The 18,193-nt window shown below is 35.8% G+C and overlaps 2 protein-coding genes across 7 annotated transcripts; one reads left to right on the top strand and one right to left on the bottom strand.

The window, feature by feature from the left end:
* The first annotated feature begins 2,467 nt into the window (after window positions 1-2,467).
* On the top strand, window positions 2,468-12,719 carry LOC107783053 (somatic embryogenesis receptor kinase 2). Of its 2 annotated transcripts, XM_016604012.2 has the most exons (11): window positions 2,468-3,054; window positions 3,542-3,674; window positions 3,763-3,834; window positions 5,497-5,640; window positions 6,623-6,694; window positions 6,789-6,860; window positions 6,947-7,023; window positions 9,090-9,224; window positions 9,312-9,653; window positions 10,215-10,588; window positions 12,090-12,719. In XM_016604012.2, the coding sequence occupies exons 1-10, from the start codon at window positions 2,961-2,963 to the stop codon at window positions 10,460-10,462; spliced, it is 1,389 nt and encodes a 462-aa protein (XP_016459498.2). In that variant the 5' UTR covers window positions 2,468-2,960; the 3' UTR covers window positions 10,463-10,588; window positions 12,090-12,719. The 2 variants fall into 2 exon arrangements, with proteins under 2 accessions (XP_016459498.2, XP_075073583.1); XM_075217482.1 differs by lacking the exon at window positions 10,215-10,588 and having other exon boundaries at window positions 2,494-3,054.
* A 458-nt stretch (window positions 12,720-13,177) lies between these two features.
* Window positions 13,178-15,648, bottom strand: LOC107783054 (F-box/kelch-repeat protein At1g22040-like). 5 transcript variants are annotated; one of them, XM_016604015.2, is made up of 2 exons: window positions 15,469-15,648; window positions 13,178-14,867 (listed from the first exon to the last, which is right to left on the bottom strand). In XM_016604015.2, exon 2 carries the CDS (start codon window positions 14,737-14,739, stop codon window positions 13,321-13,323), a length of 1,419 nt encoding a protein of 472 aa, XP_016459501.1. In that variant the 5' UTR covers window positions 14,740-14,867; window positions 15,469-15,648; the 3' UTR covers window positions 13,178-13,320. The 5 variants fall into 5 exon arrangements, with proteins under 5 accessions (XP_016459501.1, XP_016459502.1, XP_016459504.1 ...); XM_016604016.2 differs by having other exon boundaries at window positions 13,178-14,864; window positions 15,469-15,645; XM_016604018.2 differs by having other exon boundaries at window positions 13,178-14,802; window positions 15,469-15,645.
* Between the last annotated feature and the right edge of the window lie 2,545 nt (window positions 15,649-18,193).

Raw genomic sequence — 18,193 nt, 5'->3', positions numbered from 1 at the left:
GAAAAGTAAAAACGTGTAAAGTAAAAGTGAACGGAGGGGGAGTATATATCATCTAAAATGATACTTTCACAATATATTTTTTTTCTTACTAAAAAGACCACCTATCTAGATAGAAATTCCAGAGACCTTCTAATATCAACTTCAAATCTTGTACAAACAATAAGATTTATATTAAAAGAAATTAATAAAAGGAATTGATTTTGATAAAGGTTAATTTGGATATCAGCCTCTAAAATTTTATATAGCTAGTATAATTTGCAAATACTAGCGAAATCGACCGGTAATCTCAAATAAAAAAAATAATCTATTTAGTTTGTTGTTTAGTAGAAGGGACTAAGGATTAATTAGAAGAGTACATTACATTAATTGAGTTCCTCTCATATTCTATCAAGTCTTAACTAGTACTGTAATTTCAAAGCTAATTATTTGTAAACCTTGTGTAACAACCAAAGCATCATAAACTCGCAAACATTGTTTTAAAATATACCCGTTGCTCTAAATAGCCAAAACAATTTTTTTACTGAACACAAATATGAATTACTAAAAACATCTAAAACTAATTATATAAGGTAACAAGCTTGTAATGATACTAAGGCCTCATTTGTTTGCACTTAATGGATGCCGGAATCTTAATCATTCGGATCTTAGATATTAAGTGTATTTGTTTTTAAAGTCTGAATCTTATTTATTCAGATCTTAATCATTAAATATGTTTTTTTTTTATATTTCACAAACCACTTAATGGGTCTAAATATATTTGTATGATTAAGATCTATAACAGAGACTTAATTTCATTAAGATGCTATCATCCATATTCATTATTAATTGTCGTCACTGCCTACCATTATCAACTACCACCATGCCACCACCACTACCACCGCACCACCACCACTGCACCACTGTCATCTTCAATCATAGCTTCCACCATTATCGACTATCACCACCCACCATCCCTACCCCTCCCACCACCACCATTCTCAACCACAATCAATACCCATCCGCCTCAACTACCACAACTAACTATCCCATCACCATCAACAACCACAGCGGGCACTGCCTATCATTGAAACTTACCACCACCTTCATCAATCACAGCTACCATCACCACCGCCATTATTAACTATCACCACCTACCACCACCACCGCCATTATTAACTATCACCACCTACCACCACCATCCTCAATCATAATCGTCACTACTAGCTACTATGCTGAAGCACCACCATCAATCGAAACTACCACCAACCACCGCCTCTAGTCACCATTCACCTGTTAGTCATCACCACCAACAACTATCATATTTTAATATATATATATATATATATATATATATATATATATATATATATATATTATTGATAGAATATTAGATTAATTAGTATTTCATTACAATTTTATGTTTATTAATTTTAAAATAAAGAATTTTTTTATATATTCAGATGTTAAAAATCAAACAGTCTTAATCATTTACTATTTATATCTTAATACACATCTTGATATTCAGATGTGTATTCAGATTCAGACGTCTTAATCTTAAAAAAATAAAATGAGGCCTAACTCTATTCCATTTTGTGCAGGAGGTGTTTGATTCGATACACAGTATAAGAAATAAAGAAAAACATTTGATAGATAAGATAAATATATGCAAGTATCAAAATTGCTTTTTAAAAAGTATTTTAGATGTTTTGATTTTCTCTTGCATATTAATGTATTTTATATCGAGTGGATTCAAATATATCTTAAAGAGTAAAATTGGGATGCTAATTTTAAATAGATGTTCAATAGAAAATTATATCACTCTTTTTAGCCACAGATTAAAAATAAAAATGTGTTAAATAAAATAAGATAGAAAGGAACAATATTTTTCTTTTTAGGTCAAAGTAAGCTTAGGTCGAAGATTATGCTAAAAAGTTAGATAACCGATCGTTTGCCTTGTTTATAACTATAGTTTTAGTGCACTATTTAGTGTTAGTCTTATATTGTCTTATTCTTATATTTTGTTATTACATATTATTTCTTTCGCTATAGTTTTCTTATTGGTTTGCTGGTGTTACTTATTATCTGTTTTACCTTTTATCTTTCTCGAGCCAATATTTATCGGAAATAGTCTCTATACCTTCTCAAGGTACGCAGGGGTAAAGTCCGCATACATATTACCTTTTACAGACCTCATCAGTGGGATTATATTGGATTTATTATTGTCGTAGTTATTGTTGTAGGTCAAAGTAAGTAATAATCAGTATCGTGCGATCGAGACACTAAGGGCTCGTTTGGTTGGAAATAAGTTATCCTAGGATAAATTATCCAGGATTAATTATCTCTTATCCCTTGTACCAAATGAGCTTACGTAATAAATCTATTGTTTAACTAATTTAAGTAGTTTAAGGTATTGGTTCAGAAACTGTATAATATTTTTCTTTTATACGGTAATACTCTCTTTGGGTAAAATTTACCAACTGAAATGTATAAAATGTTATAAACCGAACAGCACTAGTAATGCTCTTTTTTCCCAAATAGAATAGACAACTGTGAAAGCAAAGCACAACCTTTGACCAACTCTCTCTCTTCCTCTGCAACGACGACTATCACCATTCTTCCCCTTGGACCGTTGAATTTTATTACATACTACTATTCCATATTATTATTGAACTTTAACCCAAAAAAAAAAAAAAGAACCACAGAAAGAGAACTTACAGTTTCTCCAATCTCTGTGATTTATATGCCATTCTCAATTTTCCAAGAAAGTAAAAAATCTTTTCTTGAAGCTTTTTGTTGATCTCTTTGTGACGTTTGCTTCAATTATACTGTGTTCTCTGCTTCTTTTGGGATTAGGGTTTTGATTACTTTTTCTGGGTTTTTGACTGTTGAAGATGTGGTATGTGAAATTGTGAGTGATTTGTAATGAGGAAAATCTAGGTTTTAGGTGGTGGCGGTTGTGGTGAATTGGACTGGGTGGAATAATGGATCAATGGATATTGGGGATCTTGGGCTTTGTCTCAGCTTTTCTTTGCTTAATTGGGCTGCTGTTGGTTCCTGTCTCCGCTAATATTGAAGGTCTGTTCTTTTGAGTTTACATTTTCAGATTGTTTGATTCATATTAAGTTGAAAAGATGTTGACTTTCTGCTTTTTCTTTGCTTAAACAGATTGACTGTTTAATAATTGGAGTTTAAATGGGTATATTCATTGCATTAAACAGTTGAATTGCAGTTAATTAATCTTATTCTGAGCTTAATTTGTGAATCATTGTGGTCTCGTTGTTATTGCTTAGTTATGGGTTTTTTCCTGTTTGTTTGGGGGTGGGGTGGGTGGGTGGGTGGGGGGGGGGGTTGCAGCAGAAAAAAGACCAGTTTGAGTATAACTAATATAATAGAAAAATTGCTAGTTTAATGTGCTTGGATAAGCTATTTATTTAACAATAAGGAGGTTAATTTTATTGAAGAAACAGCCTTTATAAAGTGATGAACTATTAATGCTTATTAATTACTAAGGAGGTACTTGGATAAGCTAATTACTGATTATTAACCACTTCATGTAAGACAGGTGATGCATTGAATGCGCTGAAGACCAACTTGGCTGATCCTAACAATGTTTTACAGAGTTGGGATCCAACCCTTGTCAATCCTTGTACTTGGTTTCATGTGACCTGCAACAGTGAGAATAGTGTAACTAGAGTGTAAGCTACAGAAAAACCTAGGTTCTTTCCTGGTTTTTCGTGCTATGGGGTTCATTTATCAATTTAGCTCCATTCGTTTTACATGCAGTGATCTTGGAAATGCAAATTTGTCGGGTCAACTTGTTCCACAGCTGGGTCAACTCCCGAATTTGCAGTACTTGTAAGTTAAACTTTCGTGATAATTGAACCGCCTTTCTGTAGTATTTCTGTTTCCTTGGCTTGTAGTTTATTAGCAAATTGTCATAATGGACATGTGATATATGCATCTATATACCTGTGTTAAGTCACTAGTGTTTGTGTACTCCGAGTAGATTGTGATTGGATAAGTTTGAAATAATACTAAATAGGTACCAAGAAAGTTGATGTTAGTGTATAGCTGTTCGTAGGAACCGATAAATCTATTCAAATATCATGAATGATCTAACTCAAGGACTGGGAATATGGAAATTGTAAGGGTTAATTTCTTCTTCATTCAATTTTCACTAGTATATGGTGCAGTAGCTTTTAATTATGTTCAACCCTGACAATCCTTATTTTGTATTCTTCTGGTCGAGAAATTATGATATGGTGAGTACCACTTTCAGTTATGTTGGTGATGCTTTTTGTGCGTTGAGTGGGCACGAAGATATGTTGTTTCTTGTATGAATAGATTATTGAACTTGCCAGGGAACTTTGATTTGCTCTGTTGACTTGATATCCACACCCTAATTAAGAGAAAATGTTCATCTTATTTTTCTAGAGGTACTAGAATGTATCTAGTGGATATACCTACATATCCTTGATCCAAGATGATGGACTTCTTTTAATTTGTCTAAATCTACATGATACTTCCTCTTAAATGGCAAAGTTACAACGTTCAAGAATTAAATTACTGCAATGATAGTCCAGATTTCCAGATATTTCAGCTATTATTCTATACTAACAAACTATGTGAATTCACTTCTCTTATAAAACAAGTACTTATAATGCACTTTTCTAAACTTCAGTTGTCCAAGCTTAGTTAGACTGAGAAGGAGGGGATTTATTTGACAGTAGACACACATTCTATTTGTCCTTCTGAGTTTGCACTATTAGGCTATGGGTTTCTAGTATTAATAATTTCCATGTTTTCCAAATTCTCATGCCAAAGTGTATCATTTGATTCATTTCTTTATTCTGGTTGGGAATATTTTCTCTGAGTTAATTCATAAGAAATGTGTCGTGATTGTACTTCCACTTTGGTTAACAAATTTCTTATCTTATGCACCTTTGAATTGGTCGACCAATGGAAGTTGATAGGAAAACACCTTTTCTGCTTCAATTATATTGATTTTAACAAATCCATATGCTGGTGATTCCGTTGAACATAGAATACTTAAAGCTTTCTACATATTGCTTCATTTCTTTCTTGCTAAGCTGATAGTGGATTATGCCACTCTCAAATTGGTCCGGAGACTTCTTCATTTCCTTTATCATGATGATAATCCTATCTGTAGATTGTAAAAGCAGTATCCTGTGAAATAACTTAAAAGTTAAATGGATTCCTTTCATAACTTTTATTTGAAGTAGCAAGATGAGTGAGTGAACTGAGAGCTGCTGTAAGCAGTAATGAATACTCTTTCCATGGAGAGAATCCCCTCCACTGCATGTTCTCTTTTTCACTTCAAACTCATTGTGAACCTCCTTTTTCTCTCTCAAAAGGTGTAGTGTGTGGATGCACTTCTTAACTTTTAATGTGCTACATTGCTATGTTATGGCTTATGTGAATGCCCTTTATTTTTGCAGATTGTGTGGTCAGGAAGTTGCTGAACTAATTGCTTACGACCTCTTTTCCTAATTTCAGGGAACTTTATAGTAATAATATAAGTGGAAGAATTCCTTTTGAACTGGGGAATTTGACGAATTTGGTGAGCTTGGATCTTTACCTGAACAGGTTAAATGGTCCAATCCCTGACACATTGGGCAAGCTTCAGAAACTACGATTCCTGTACGAGTTATTCATCCTTTTGCCTCTTTTACTGTGTGTTTGTTTTTGGTCTTCTTTTCTTTTGCTGAATAGTTTCTTAAGCCTTGAGCTTTTATTTTCTGAAGATTTTGCTTACTCAAAAATAGCACCTACTATTTTAGCAAAAGTGAAAGTTGCTAATAGTTTAGAGCAAAACTGTGCTGTCAGAGCAAACCTTCATTTCTCTTGTTTAGTTATTTGGATAATGGGGATAGACTTTGCTGTTTATTGACCAAGTAGCAGCCATGTTGACATGAAGACATGAAATTTTCAAACACCTGAAGTATCAAGGCCAATTGGAGACAGTATCATAATTTCTAAACATTTTTCTATGTGGCTTATATTATTCATATAGAGGGAGAGGAAGAGGATGCGGAAGAAGAAAACCTGAAGGCGCTCATAGCACTAGAGAAACTGGGTGTCTTGGGGTGTCCGAATGGAGGACATGCGTGTCCGAGAATTCAAGAAAAAGTTACAGAAAACTAGACTAACACGTGCTCGATGTGTGTCTGACACCAGTACTTGACAATGAAATTTGTGTCCTGTGCATCACACTTTGTTCGCAATTGTCCATTAATTCTTGTTAGGCATTGTTCCTACTTTCCTTATATAGGCTGCAAAAAGTTAGGTGGATATGAGTGGTCGATAAAATTGCGGTTGCTGCTCTGTATAAGGCTCACTGCCGTTGCTTAACAGGATATCATGCTATTCTTCTTATTACCTGAAACCCTGAGAATGTTGATAATTCCTGAAGATTGTATATACACATAAAACTCAACCTGAAACAGTGTCAAAAAACTTTCTGGGATATTGGACATGAATTTTGTAGCATCTTCTGATATTACTAGTTTTTCTTCATTACTCAAGTATTTACAATCTACATGGTACAAATGGACTGATAAATCAGCTGAGTCCTGTCTGCTCAAGTTTGGTCTAACTTTTTTTTTTCTTTGCCAAATTGAAGGAGGCTTAACAATAACAGTTTGAATGGACGTATTCCCATGTTGCTAACCACAGTCATTTCACTTCAAGTGCTGTAAGTATAAAGCTGGTGCCTTTTTTATCATGTGCTCTTTTCACTATCAGTGTTTTCAATCTTTAGGTGCTAATGGTCATTTCTCTCAATGCAGTGATCTGTCAAACAATAATTTAACAGGACCTGTTCCAGTCAATGGTTCCTTTTCACTTTTCACTCCTATCAGGTCTGCAAAAAGCACTAGTTTATACATTAGTTCTGTAACTGGAATCATGATAAAGAAAATCTAACATCTGAGTGTCAATATTTCAGTTTTGCTAATAATCAATTGGATATTCTTCCAGCTGCTCCACCTCCTCCTATTTCTCCGACGCCCCCTTCTTCCTCAGGTTTGCTGAAAATAATTTATGCTTTTATGGGTTAAGAAGCTTTGGCATCTCACAGTTTTTCCCTTTTTCCTATTTTCTTTGGTAAAAGACCTTTACCCTTGGTCACTAGGAGTGAGGATATGTCGGGAAGAAGGAAGGGGAAGGGCTGACTGCTTTAGGGCAAGAAATGAGCCCCTAACAAGATCTTTCTTTTAAAAGCTTTCATTTGCATATTATAATAATTGTTACTTTTCTAAAAGCATGCTTGAAATTTGTTCTAACACTTATTTGTGTTAATAAAGTAATGTTATATATTTAATAAGATATGAGCATTATTTAAAATATTAATATTATTTAAATAGATGAATGAGCCTGCATAATATGATTTCTTATTTTTTATTTGGTTTACCAACTCTTAAATTTAACTTCTTTATGGAATATGCCTACCAAATAAGTAGAGGAGCAAATCTAAACCAAAAATTACAAAAAAATACATGTAAAGAATATTACCGGTACTCACATAATAATGATGTCAAAGAAAATAGAGCAAAATGTGCGTTGAATCCTATAATTGGCTCAAAAAATAAAACAAAACAACCTTCTTCCTTTTTAAGAATCAAATCCTACTTCCAACCGCGCACATAATCTTATGTATGTAATGGTCTCACTTTAATCATTTCTCTCACTTAGGTTTCTGATAGTATAACATAGATCAAATAACAAAACAACAACAATAAACCCAGTGGATTCCCACAAGTGGGGGATGGGGAGGGTAGGATGTTCGCAGCTTTACCCTACCCTGGGAGGGTAGAGAGGTTGTTTCCCATAGACCCTCGGCCAAAGAAAAGATGAAAGAAGCAGTGACAACAAGTAGTAACAACACAAGATATTAAGAAAAACGAAGCCAAGATAGCAATTAAACGATAGATAGTAATAACAATCTAAGAATAAAATGATACTAACGCTAATGCTATCGAACTGAGGAAGACTAAGGGAAACGCTCGACTTCCTACTAACCTTCTACCCTAATCCTCGACCTCCACACCTTCCTATCAAGAGTCATGTCCTCAGTAAGCTTTAGCTACGTCATTTGCCGCCTAATCACCTCTCCGCAAGACTTCTTTGGCCTACCTCTACTTCTCCTCGTACCCACTAGGACTAACCTCTCACACCTCCTAGATATAACAATATGAAACTTTAATGGATAATTGTAAAAACTAGAAAGTTACGTACTGAGTAATTTGGTAAATATAAATTTTTGCAATGGGTATTCATGTCTTACAAAATCAAAAGCAATTATTTTTGGTAGAAGCTACTTTTGAGCTTCTGCTTTAAAGCTTAAAGGTTGCTTCTGCTGCCCAAAAGTACTTATCTCTTCACCAAAAGCTTGCCCGAATGCCTTTATTCTCTAAAATAAGTTTATTTATTTATTTATATAAGGCACTTTTGACCTTTCAAAAGTTTGGCCAAACAGATTATAAGCGAGATAAGTATTTTACAAGTGATTTTGGGATTATCTACTGCTAGATAGATTGTGTAAATGGATTAGACTTAGATGTGAATACAGAAGTGTACGACATCCCGGATGTAACTATATAAATTGAATGTTCTTGACTATAAAAGGACCCAAACATAAGAAATTTATCGTCGTGCTTCTCTCAAATTCGTTCTCCATGTCTCTTGTTCCACATAGTATCAGAGCTTTGGTGAGAATTTAGTTACTGTGCATTTACCAGCAACATGGGGGAGAAATATCCGACCATGAATGTTGTCCAAAGTTATCCTTGTCTTCCGTTAGTGCTGTACATAAACCACCACCACGAAGAGGCCAAATAACAAACAGTTACCGGATTGATGTAAATAAATTGAGGGATATCAACCTAAATCTGCATCTTTTTTCTTTTGTTTGCACGTTAGCTTTACAACATATTCCTAGGTGTGAGCCATTTTAAAAAGAACATATTCCTTGGTTTGAGTGCTAATGGTGAAACTACAATATCCCTTTTTTTAGAAGTTTAGAACTGTCTTTGTTAAGTTTTAGTCATCCATCAAACAATTATAACAACTTAAAAATTCGAAACTCCTAGGTGTGGGCAACAGTGCAACCGGGGCAATTGCTGGAGGAGTTGCTGCCGGGGCCGCTCTTCTGTTTGCAGCTCCTGCAATTTTGCTTGCTTGGTGGCGTCGAAAGAAACCACAAGATCACTTCTTTGATGTTCCTGGTGGGAGGCCTCAATCAAACATCTCAATTAGTTTTTTGTTATTAATTTTAATTTAATGTATTCTCACAATTTTACCTTGTTTTGCAGCTGAGGAGGATCCAGAAGTTCATCTTGGACAACTCAAGAGGTTTTCCTTGCGCGAATTACAAGTTGCAACAGACAATTTTAGCAACAAGAATATACTTGGTAGAGGAGGGTTTGGCAAGGTTTACAAGGGTAGGTTGGCTGATGGCTCTTTAGTTGCGGTTAAAAGATTAAAAGAAGAGCGTACTCAAGGCGGGGAGTTACAGTTTCAGACAGAAGTAGAAATGATTAGCATGGCTGTGCATCGAAATCTACTTCGTTTGTTGGGCTTTTGCATGACAGCAACTGAACGGTTGCTTGTTTATCCATACATGTCGAATGGAAGTGTTGCTTCGCGCTTAAGAGGTATCTCTTAGTCTGGAATTTTCTGCATTTCTTTTTCTATTCCTCCTTCATTTAGTCAAAATACATCAGCTCAAGCACTCGAAAAAGCTAAAAACCAATAACAATGTTTATTTATTTGTTCTTTTTTCATTCTCAGAAAAATGTTTATTTATTCTTTTTTGGAATTAAGTTATGGTCTAGTGATAAATTTGGAGAAGTTACTGCAGAGTTGTAGATCATTGTGTAAACTTGACATTATTTGATATTTGTAGTGGTTGTATTAGTAGTTAGTGAGTTATAATTATGAGTATGAAATCCTAGTGCGAAGTTGATGTTTCTTTTTACTCGTGTTCTATCAAGCAATTTCACAAGTGTTGTCATCCTTGATGTCTACCAAACATTATGATATCTCTTCAAGTTTTATCATCTAAATTCGTAGTGTCAGGAATAGAAAGTAATTCTTAGTTGTGCTTGAAGCACACGATACCGATAAGTAAATTCTCTTTAAGCCAAAATAGGAAATTGCCACTAGTTTACTTAACATCCTGAATTTGTTCTTACGGGGAATTGACATTCTTGTAGAGCGGCCAGAATCAGATCCACCACTCGAGTGGTCAATAAGGAAGCGTATAGCACTTGGATCTGCAAGAGGCCTTGCTTATTTACATGATCATTGCGACCCTAAGATCATTCACCGTGATGTCAAAGCTGCAAATATATTGTTGGATGAGGAGTATGAAGCAGTTGTTGGGGATTTTGGGTTAGCCAAACTCATGGCGATTGAAGACTACTTAGAGTCGTTAGAAGTCCTATTTGGATGTCCGTCATAGGGATTTGGAGTTCAAAGAAGAAGATTGGGTATTATTGAAAGTTTGCTTCTAGAGCTCATAACTGGGCAACGGGCTTTTGATCTTGCTCGACTTGCAAATGATGATGATGTCATGTTGCTAGATTGGGTAAGCATTTACTAACTTCTGTACATACTCTAGTTGTTCTAATTCTAGCTTATCTGTAGATCTTTTCTGATTAATTCTGGAGACCTCAATCATTTTTCTCTTCTCTTTTATAAGTCAAAGCTTGATATTCTTTGTAATTGCCAGTTTTTGTCGTGCCGCTGACTTTTAAAATGGAAGTGAGCATAGGTGAGAGGGACCCACTTTCCTGCATTCGTCTGCCTGCAAGCAGAACACCATCGCTTCTGTACCCAACATGACGAAAAGCTGATTTGTAAAACCTGCATCATTTCTTATCATTAGTTGCAAATCATACAGACAACAACCCTACCACGCCAAATGGGGACGAGCAGATAAGCGAGTAAGCGACTCTGTCACGTCCCTTTCCCTGCCTTTCCCTCTTATATCCCCAATCCCATTTCTGCCCTTTTCTCCCTTCCCTACCCCTGTATTTAACCCACATCCACTATACTCCCCTCAACGACAAATCTCAGATTCTTCTCATCTCCCTCATTCTTTTACGCATATAATACAAGCTCATAGCTCTCTTTCTTTCTTCTCTCAAGTCTCAAAGCTGCGAATTTGTGTCTAAATTAATAAGTATGGATTTATATTGTGAGCTTTACCTTATAAAAAAATTATTGTGAGTTCTAGTAGGGCTTACTTTGCAGTTTAGCATGTATGATTTCAGTTATTTTTGATATTAGATCATTCAAAACATCCAGGTTTCCAAAATAATATTCTGCATGTGACTTGGATTTATGCGCACTCTGTATTTTCTTTGTTTTTCTAGAACTTAACCATTTCTTGCTAAAATGTTTGTCACATTTGTGTTAAGGTCAGGGTGGATAAGTTTTATTATCTAATAATAGCAGATTGTTCGATAATTGATCTTTAGTGTAAAAATCTCTTTCTCCCTTTGGTTAGCAGAAACACTTATCTTGCTTATCCCTGCATCGGAAGATTCAGATACTCCTTCCATGCCAAATTGACTGTCACTTTTATGCAGAGAGAATAGTATATATTCTTTTTTTGTACTGAATTGCTTGGCTATTTCCTCTGTATTTGGTTAGTGTTGCATTGGAATGTAGGTGAGGTAAAGATACGCTTAGCGAAAGGGGACTCCTTTGGGAGGATCCTCGAGAAAAGGAACTTTTCCTTGAGGAGTGAAAGAGAGGACGGCAAGCGTTTCACTGTGGTTGAAGTTAACTTGAACTATTAGGGAAATTAAATAAAGTGACTACTCAAACTTGGAAATTAAATGAAGTGACTTCTGAACTTGGAAATTCAATGCGATTCAAATATGAGCAGAGAATCAGGAGCCTCATGCTCTCCGGTTTTCTGTCTTCTCAGTCTCCTATAGCTTCTTTGGTGAATGCTTTCTTATTATTTTGATGAAATTAATTATTGAGTGACGTGATGAGGTGTTTTGTTGTAAATGGCAGCCATATGAATGAATGGTTATGTACCTTTGTTGACCTCTAAAAATTGGCTGAAATTTCAGGTCAAGGGACTTCTGAAGGACAAGAAGTATGAAACATTAGTAGATGCAGATCTTCAAGGTAATTATGAAGAAGAAGAGGTGGAACAGCTTATTCGGGTAGCTCTTCTCTGTACAGGGAGCTCGCCAATGGAACGTCCAAAGATGTCAGAAGTGGTGAGAATGCTTGAAGGTGATGGCCTGGCTGAGAGGTGGGAAGAATGGCAGAAAGAGGAGATGGTCCGTCAGGACTATCCCGCTCACCACCCTCACACTGATTGGATTATCGCAGACTCCACTTATAATCTACGACCTGATGAGTTATCAGGGCCAAGATGATCGATCTTTCTGCAATTCTGCCAGCAGCACATATAGGACTCATTATCCTCTTTGTATTTGTAATTGCCCAATTTCATCTTTGTGCATATTATTTTCCTTCTTTTTCATTTTTAAGCTTATATTTGTATGTCAGGAATTTTGATGACATCAGAATGTCTATAGTATATTGGGTCATTTTTACAGGTTTGAATGTGAAAGTTAATCCACAGCAGGAATGGCTGTGGAAGCACAAATGTATTTTCTTTTTCTAGTGGTTGTTTGTTAGACAAATAAACACACAACTTTACAGTACTAAAATTTTCAGTTGCCTGCCAATTTTTGTGTTTCAAGAAAGTTTATTGGTGAATGCCAGATAACGGGAAAGAAAATTTTCGATGCTTCAGATATCTCGCTATGCAGAAAGCATCAGAGAAGTAGGAGATTGATATCAGTCTACAAAAGATTAATTGGAAACAGTTCTATATATATAGTTCATAAAGTAGTCTATAGTGTGCAATGCTATCTTTTGAGAACTCAGAAGGAACAGAGGATTGGCGAAAACAGTATAATTTCATTCACCATTAGCATATTGCCCTTATTAAAGTTGTTTAAAGAGGAGCATCATTACATTAGCGCGCACATATAATTCAAGTTCTTTCCATGGCTGCATGAGAAATCAAGTGCCTAAAGGATCAATTTTGCTGACCACAAAAGAATTACCTGACCAGACATGCACACAGATCATACAACATACTTTAGCCGAATTATATTATCTCTGTGGAAATATATATATGTTTGGAGGCTGCAATATACAGTGTTGCTGTTTCCTCAAGACTGAGCTTCACGTACATCATAAAACTATCTGGTTGTATTAACTGAGGGAAAATACAGAAAGGCAACATCAAAACAAGGTGAATCGCAACCTTACGTGACATAACTATACATCAAGGATCTGGCAGCTAACCAGCTCTGCAGATCCACCACTTCTCGATGCAATAACTCTCCACATATTCGCTTCAGATCCTAAAACCAGTTCTGGAACTTCATGTACAATTTTATTTGATGAGGTTGATGGAGAAGGAACTAAATGATTCTGCCTATCAGCTTGCATGACCATGATATTGTGATTTGCATCTTTAGTAATCACATGGAGCTTTCCAAGAAAACCAGCAAGAAGATAAGGAGACTCTGAATCGTCGTTAATGGGTATATCTCCTTCAATCACTTTCCATGAATCATCTTGATGATCATAAACTTTTATTCTAGCACTATCTAGAGTAGTAGAAGGATCCAATGCATACAGCTCTCCTTCAACAGTGACACTCAGCTTTGTTCCTGCCTGCCTAGCAGGCCAGCCATCTCCCATGCCAATTGGCATTTCAACCCATGCATTTGTTTCGGGATCATACACCTCTCCTCCAACATCAACAAAAAAAGGCCAGCAATACAAACTTTGAGGAACATATAGTTTCCCCTGATAAGATGTCATCCCGGTAGCTATAGGTTTAAGTAGATCAGCAAGAAAAGCAGTGGGTAGCATCTGAGCTTTTGAAAATGGCATGCTTGGGACTTCAGACCAAACACCGGTATGAGGATCAAATACTTCAGCAGATTGAAGGGGAGTAAGTCCACCACGATCCCGAGTAACACCTCCTACTACATAAAGCTTTCCATTTAAGACACCTGTCTTGCAATAAGCTCTCGCAATAGACATGGGACTTACTTCATTCCAAGAGTTTACAATAGGGTCATACCGCCAAACAGATGTCATGGCCGCAGCTCTAAAGAATCCCCCAAGTGCATAGAGGCATCCGTCAACAGCTCCAATAGCACAACCACAAAATGGAACTTGATCCAGAGCATTTTTCCTACCAAGCCAACCCCTTATGGCATCAGCAATTCTGATACTGGAATCCACCACGTTCCACGCCCGAAGTCCAGATAAACCACTTTTAGGTCCATCATTGACTGCCATTGCAGGCATTGGTGGCAACCTTTGCCACTTTATGGAGATTGGATCAAAAGCATACCACAAAAGCTTATCACCGTCGGTCTTTGTCAAGAGATAGAGCCACTCTTCGGTCGTTCCAAGTTCTTTTCTACACCTATAAAGTTCAGAGCTCATCACAGCAGCTTTCCAGCTCCGCGAAACTAATTTTGCACTTAAGTGGTGTATTCTAGGAAGTCTGGCGAGGATTTGAATAGATATCTCATCGGGCAGACTTGGAATCAATCGTGGACTATGCTCCCAGAAGCTATCTGATGTCCTTTGTCTCTTGCATGCTGCACTTTGGGAACCCTCAATGAGCTCCCCCACATTAGATTTGTGATTACTCCGACTCAATACGCCACCCATTAGTCTTTCCCCTTTTTATGCTGCAACCTTGATAACTTGCACCCACCAATTCAATGCATGCTTCTATTAAAATGCCACAAATCCATAAAATTCAGCTAGCATCATAACAATTCAGTGCATGCCTCCTACTAAAATTCCACAAAACCATAAAATTCAGCTAGCATCATAAAGGGGAAAAGGGAAAGAGTGAAAAAGATCAATCAACTAGACCTCAGTCCCAAACTTGTTAGGGTCAACAATATTAATCTTCTATTTCCACTATCCTCTGTTCAGTCCTATTGATTCCAATACGCACTAAGTTATATTAAACAAAGAAACTTTGGAAAAATGAAGTTTGGACCTAGTAAGGATACAACAAGCTAACTGGGCAAACAAAAAAAAATAAATTCAGATTGAAAAGAAATTGGACTAAAAGATTGCATTAAGCTTTCGAGAAATTGAAATTCAGCATGAAACAACAGAAATATTCACCAACAAACAGCTGAAAATTACTCTCAGACTGATACGCATCATTCATCAACAAATTCAACAGGATTTTCCCAGCTATTCAAGAAACAAAAAAAAAAAGAACCCAAATAGTTAAAAACCTCAAAAATTGAATCTTTTTTGCATTAGAATCCTCCAGAAAGTGCCACACCACATCAAATGAAAAGGGGTTGAAGGATCACAACAATACATCAAAACCCATAAAGGAAATCAGAAAATTTCCCAAAAGAAAGAAATTTTTACCTACGCAAAGATGAAGAAATAGTTAAGAGAAAAAAAGCTGAAAATTAGGGCTTGGCTGATGAGCTTTGAAAGGAGATACTATAAGGTGGTGGGGACAAAGGGCCCCGAGGGGAAGGAATTATCAGAGATAATTGAGCTCTCTTCTACAGCCATTGTGTCATCTGCTTTCTGTAAATAATATAACACAGCGCTGCGGCTGTAGCCTTTGTAGTAATTAATTTCTTGTTTGTTAGTTTTTTTTTTTTAAAATGATATATAACTAATATTTTCATATTTTGCTGATTATGATATTAGCAGTATATAATTTTTAATATATAAATAAAAATATATAATTGCTTTTTCAATTTTTTTTAATGACTCTCAACATAACTAATCTTAACATTACTAATATACAATATTCATTACTATCTTATCAACGATAGGGCTGTGCACGGATCAGATCAGATCGGATTTAGCATATTTCGGATTCGGATTTCGGATTTCGGATTCTGAAAAGGGCAATCCGAATCCGATCCGAATTAACATTGGATCGGATCGAATTTGAAACTTTGGATCGGATAATTTTTCGGATTGTCGGATCGGATTGTCACTTTTCAAAACTTGTTCGAAGTACATAAACAAATGTTGGGAATTACTTTCCAAATACAAATTGAGCAATCACTTTTCAAATACTTGTTTGAACTTCGAAATTAAGTACTTCACATTGTTAACAATGTTCAATTTACAGTACACAACTGACTGAACTGAGTACTCATAAAAATTAATAATGCAACTGAGTTCAAAAATGCACAGCCCTAGTAACAATGTTCGAACTTAACAAAACAAAACAACAATCTGAAATTTACACAACTGGACAGTAAACCAAACTGAAGACCCCAAACAAAACACAATCAATTGTCTTTCAAACCATATTTTCATAGCAAAATAAAACAAACCAAACTACTAAAGTCCCAACAGTTCTTTAACATATTACACAAAACAAAAGAGTTCCAAGTTCCAAGTTTTGGGAAGCCGCAACAGTCAACACAAACCAGCAACCAGGCCAAATGTAGCTCTCAATCTCAGATTCTCAGTAGGACTGTGAGACAAGTTAAAAATCTGCAATTTCAAACAATACAAAGAGCATTTTCAGAGAAAGAAAAAGACAGCTCATGGTCCAGAAATACCTGTATAATACAAAGAGCTTGTATAATGAAATACCTGAGAGCAAGTGTATAATGAATCAATACAAAGAGCATTTTCAGAGCAAGTGTATAATGAAATACCTGAGCTTGTACAACAAATGGAAAATCACTATATGTCGACAATGCAAGACCCTCTTCCCGTATTCATAAATTTTGTATAATAAGATAGTAACACAAGAAATTAGTTTAGAAGTAATCTAAATAAACATACAAATAAAGTATACATTAAACACAAGTAATAAGATAGGCTTACCAGCTTCAAGTTGTTCAAGATTATCTAAATCTTCTTCAATTTTAATCGGAGTTGTTGATTCATTACGAAGCCAATCTTGGACACACACAAGAGCTTGAACCAATCTAGGAGTCAATGAACTCCTAAATGGATCAAGTATGCGTCCGCCGGTGCTAAAGGCTGATTCTGAGGCAACACTAGAAATCGGAATGGCTAGCACATCACGTGCCATCTCAGCAAGAGTGGGAAATCTAGGTGAGTTCAACTTCCACCACCCCAGAATGTTAAACTTTTCATGGTCTTCCTCAACATCTTCACCCAAATATTTATCTAACTCCGTTTTAGAATCAACTCCGCCACATTTTTTATGCTTCTTTAAATCTAGCATGAATTTTGAGAGCAATGATGAAGAAGATGGAGAAGATGGACCAGAACATGTAGAAGATGGAGAAGATGGAGAAGAAGAAGATGGACATGAACCAGAACCACCATTTTTCATTGCATACACATTAAACAAAGTATCCATGTATGTTTTCACATCCTCTTGTATTTTCAAACCTACTGTTTCTCCAAACATAGAACCAAGTGCAAATGAAAGAGTATTAAACTTATGGTGTGGATCAAGCACACATGAGATAAAAATCATTTTGTTCATCTTATGTGGATCCCCCCAATACTTGTCAAATTTTTCTTTCATATTCTTTGCCATTTCTCTCAAGAAAGCATCTTCATTTTGCATCAACTCTTTCAAAGAAGAATCAACAACACATATTTCAAGAAAGTGCACATTAGACGTAATATAAAGTGTACCTGATACTTTCAAGGTGAGTTCATAAAAAATTTCCAGAAACTTCACAATACGTCTTACACTATCCCAATCACTACTTAAAAGTGGACCTGCAGGTTGTCCATCCTCACAAATGCAGTTAGAAATACATGACATCAAACCATAATCAATATCACAATACTTTGTAAAGGCTTCCTCATAAACTGTAGCAACCTTCAACATCAAATATGTGGAGTTCCACCTAGTAGGAACATCCAAGCACAATGATTTTTTAGAAGTTATCCTATCAAGATCACAACATTCTTTAAACTTTTTCCATCTTGCGGGAGATTGTCTAATGTACCTAACAACTTGTCTTATTCGTTCAACAGACACACTCCCATCTCTCAACCCATCTTGAACAACTAGATTGATGATGTGAGCCATACATCTCACATGAACATGCTTACCTTCCATCAAGTTAGTGTTCCATCTAGTAAATTGCTTGGATAACTCTCTAACCATCACATCATTAGAACTCGC

This window comes from Nicotiana tabacum, chromosome 7 (genome assembly GCF_000715075.1).
Source record: "Nicotiana tabacum cultivar K326 chromosome 7, ASM71507v2, whole genome shotgun sequence".
In the NCBI taxonomy this organism is placed as follows: domain Eukaryota; kingdom Viridiplantae; phylum Streptophyta; class Magnoliopsida; order Solanales; family Solanaceae; genus Nicotiana; species Nicotiana tabacum.
Note: the sequence above shows the minus strand (reverse complement) of the source record. Positions and strands in the feature narration are given on the sequence as shown.

Coding starts and splice junctions, on each gene's coding strand:
- LOC107783054 (XM_016604015.2), bottom strand. CDS start 14,739: ATGGGTGGCGTATTGAGTCGGAGTAATCACAAATCTAATGTGGGGGAG.
- LOC107783053 (XM_016604012.2), top strand. CDS start 2,961: ATGGATCAATGGATATTGGGGATCTTGGGCTTTGTCTCAGCTTTTCTT. Junction 3,675..3,762: donor GAGAATAGTGTAACTAGAGT/GTAAGCTACAGA, acceptor TTTTACATGCAG/TGATCTTGGAAATGCAAATT. Junction 6,861..6,946: donor TCACTTTTCACTCCTATCAG/GTCTGCAAAAAG, acceptor TCAATATTTCAG/TTTTGCTAATAATCAATTGG.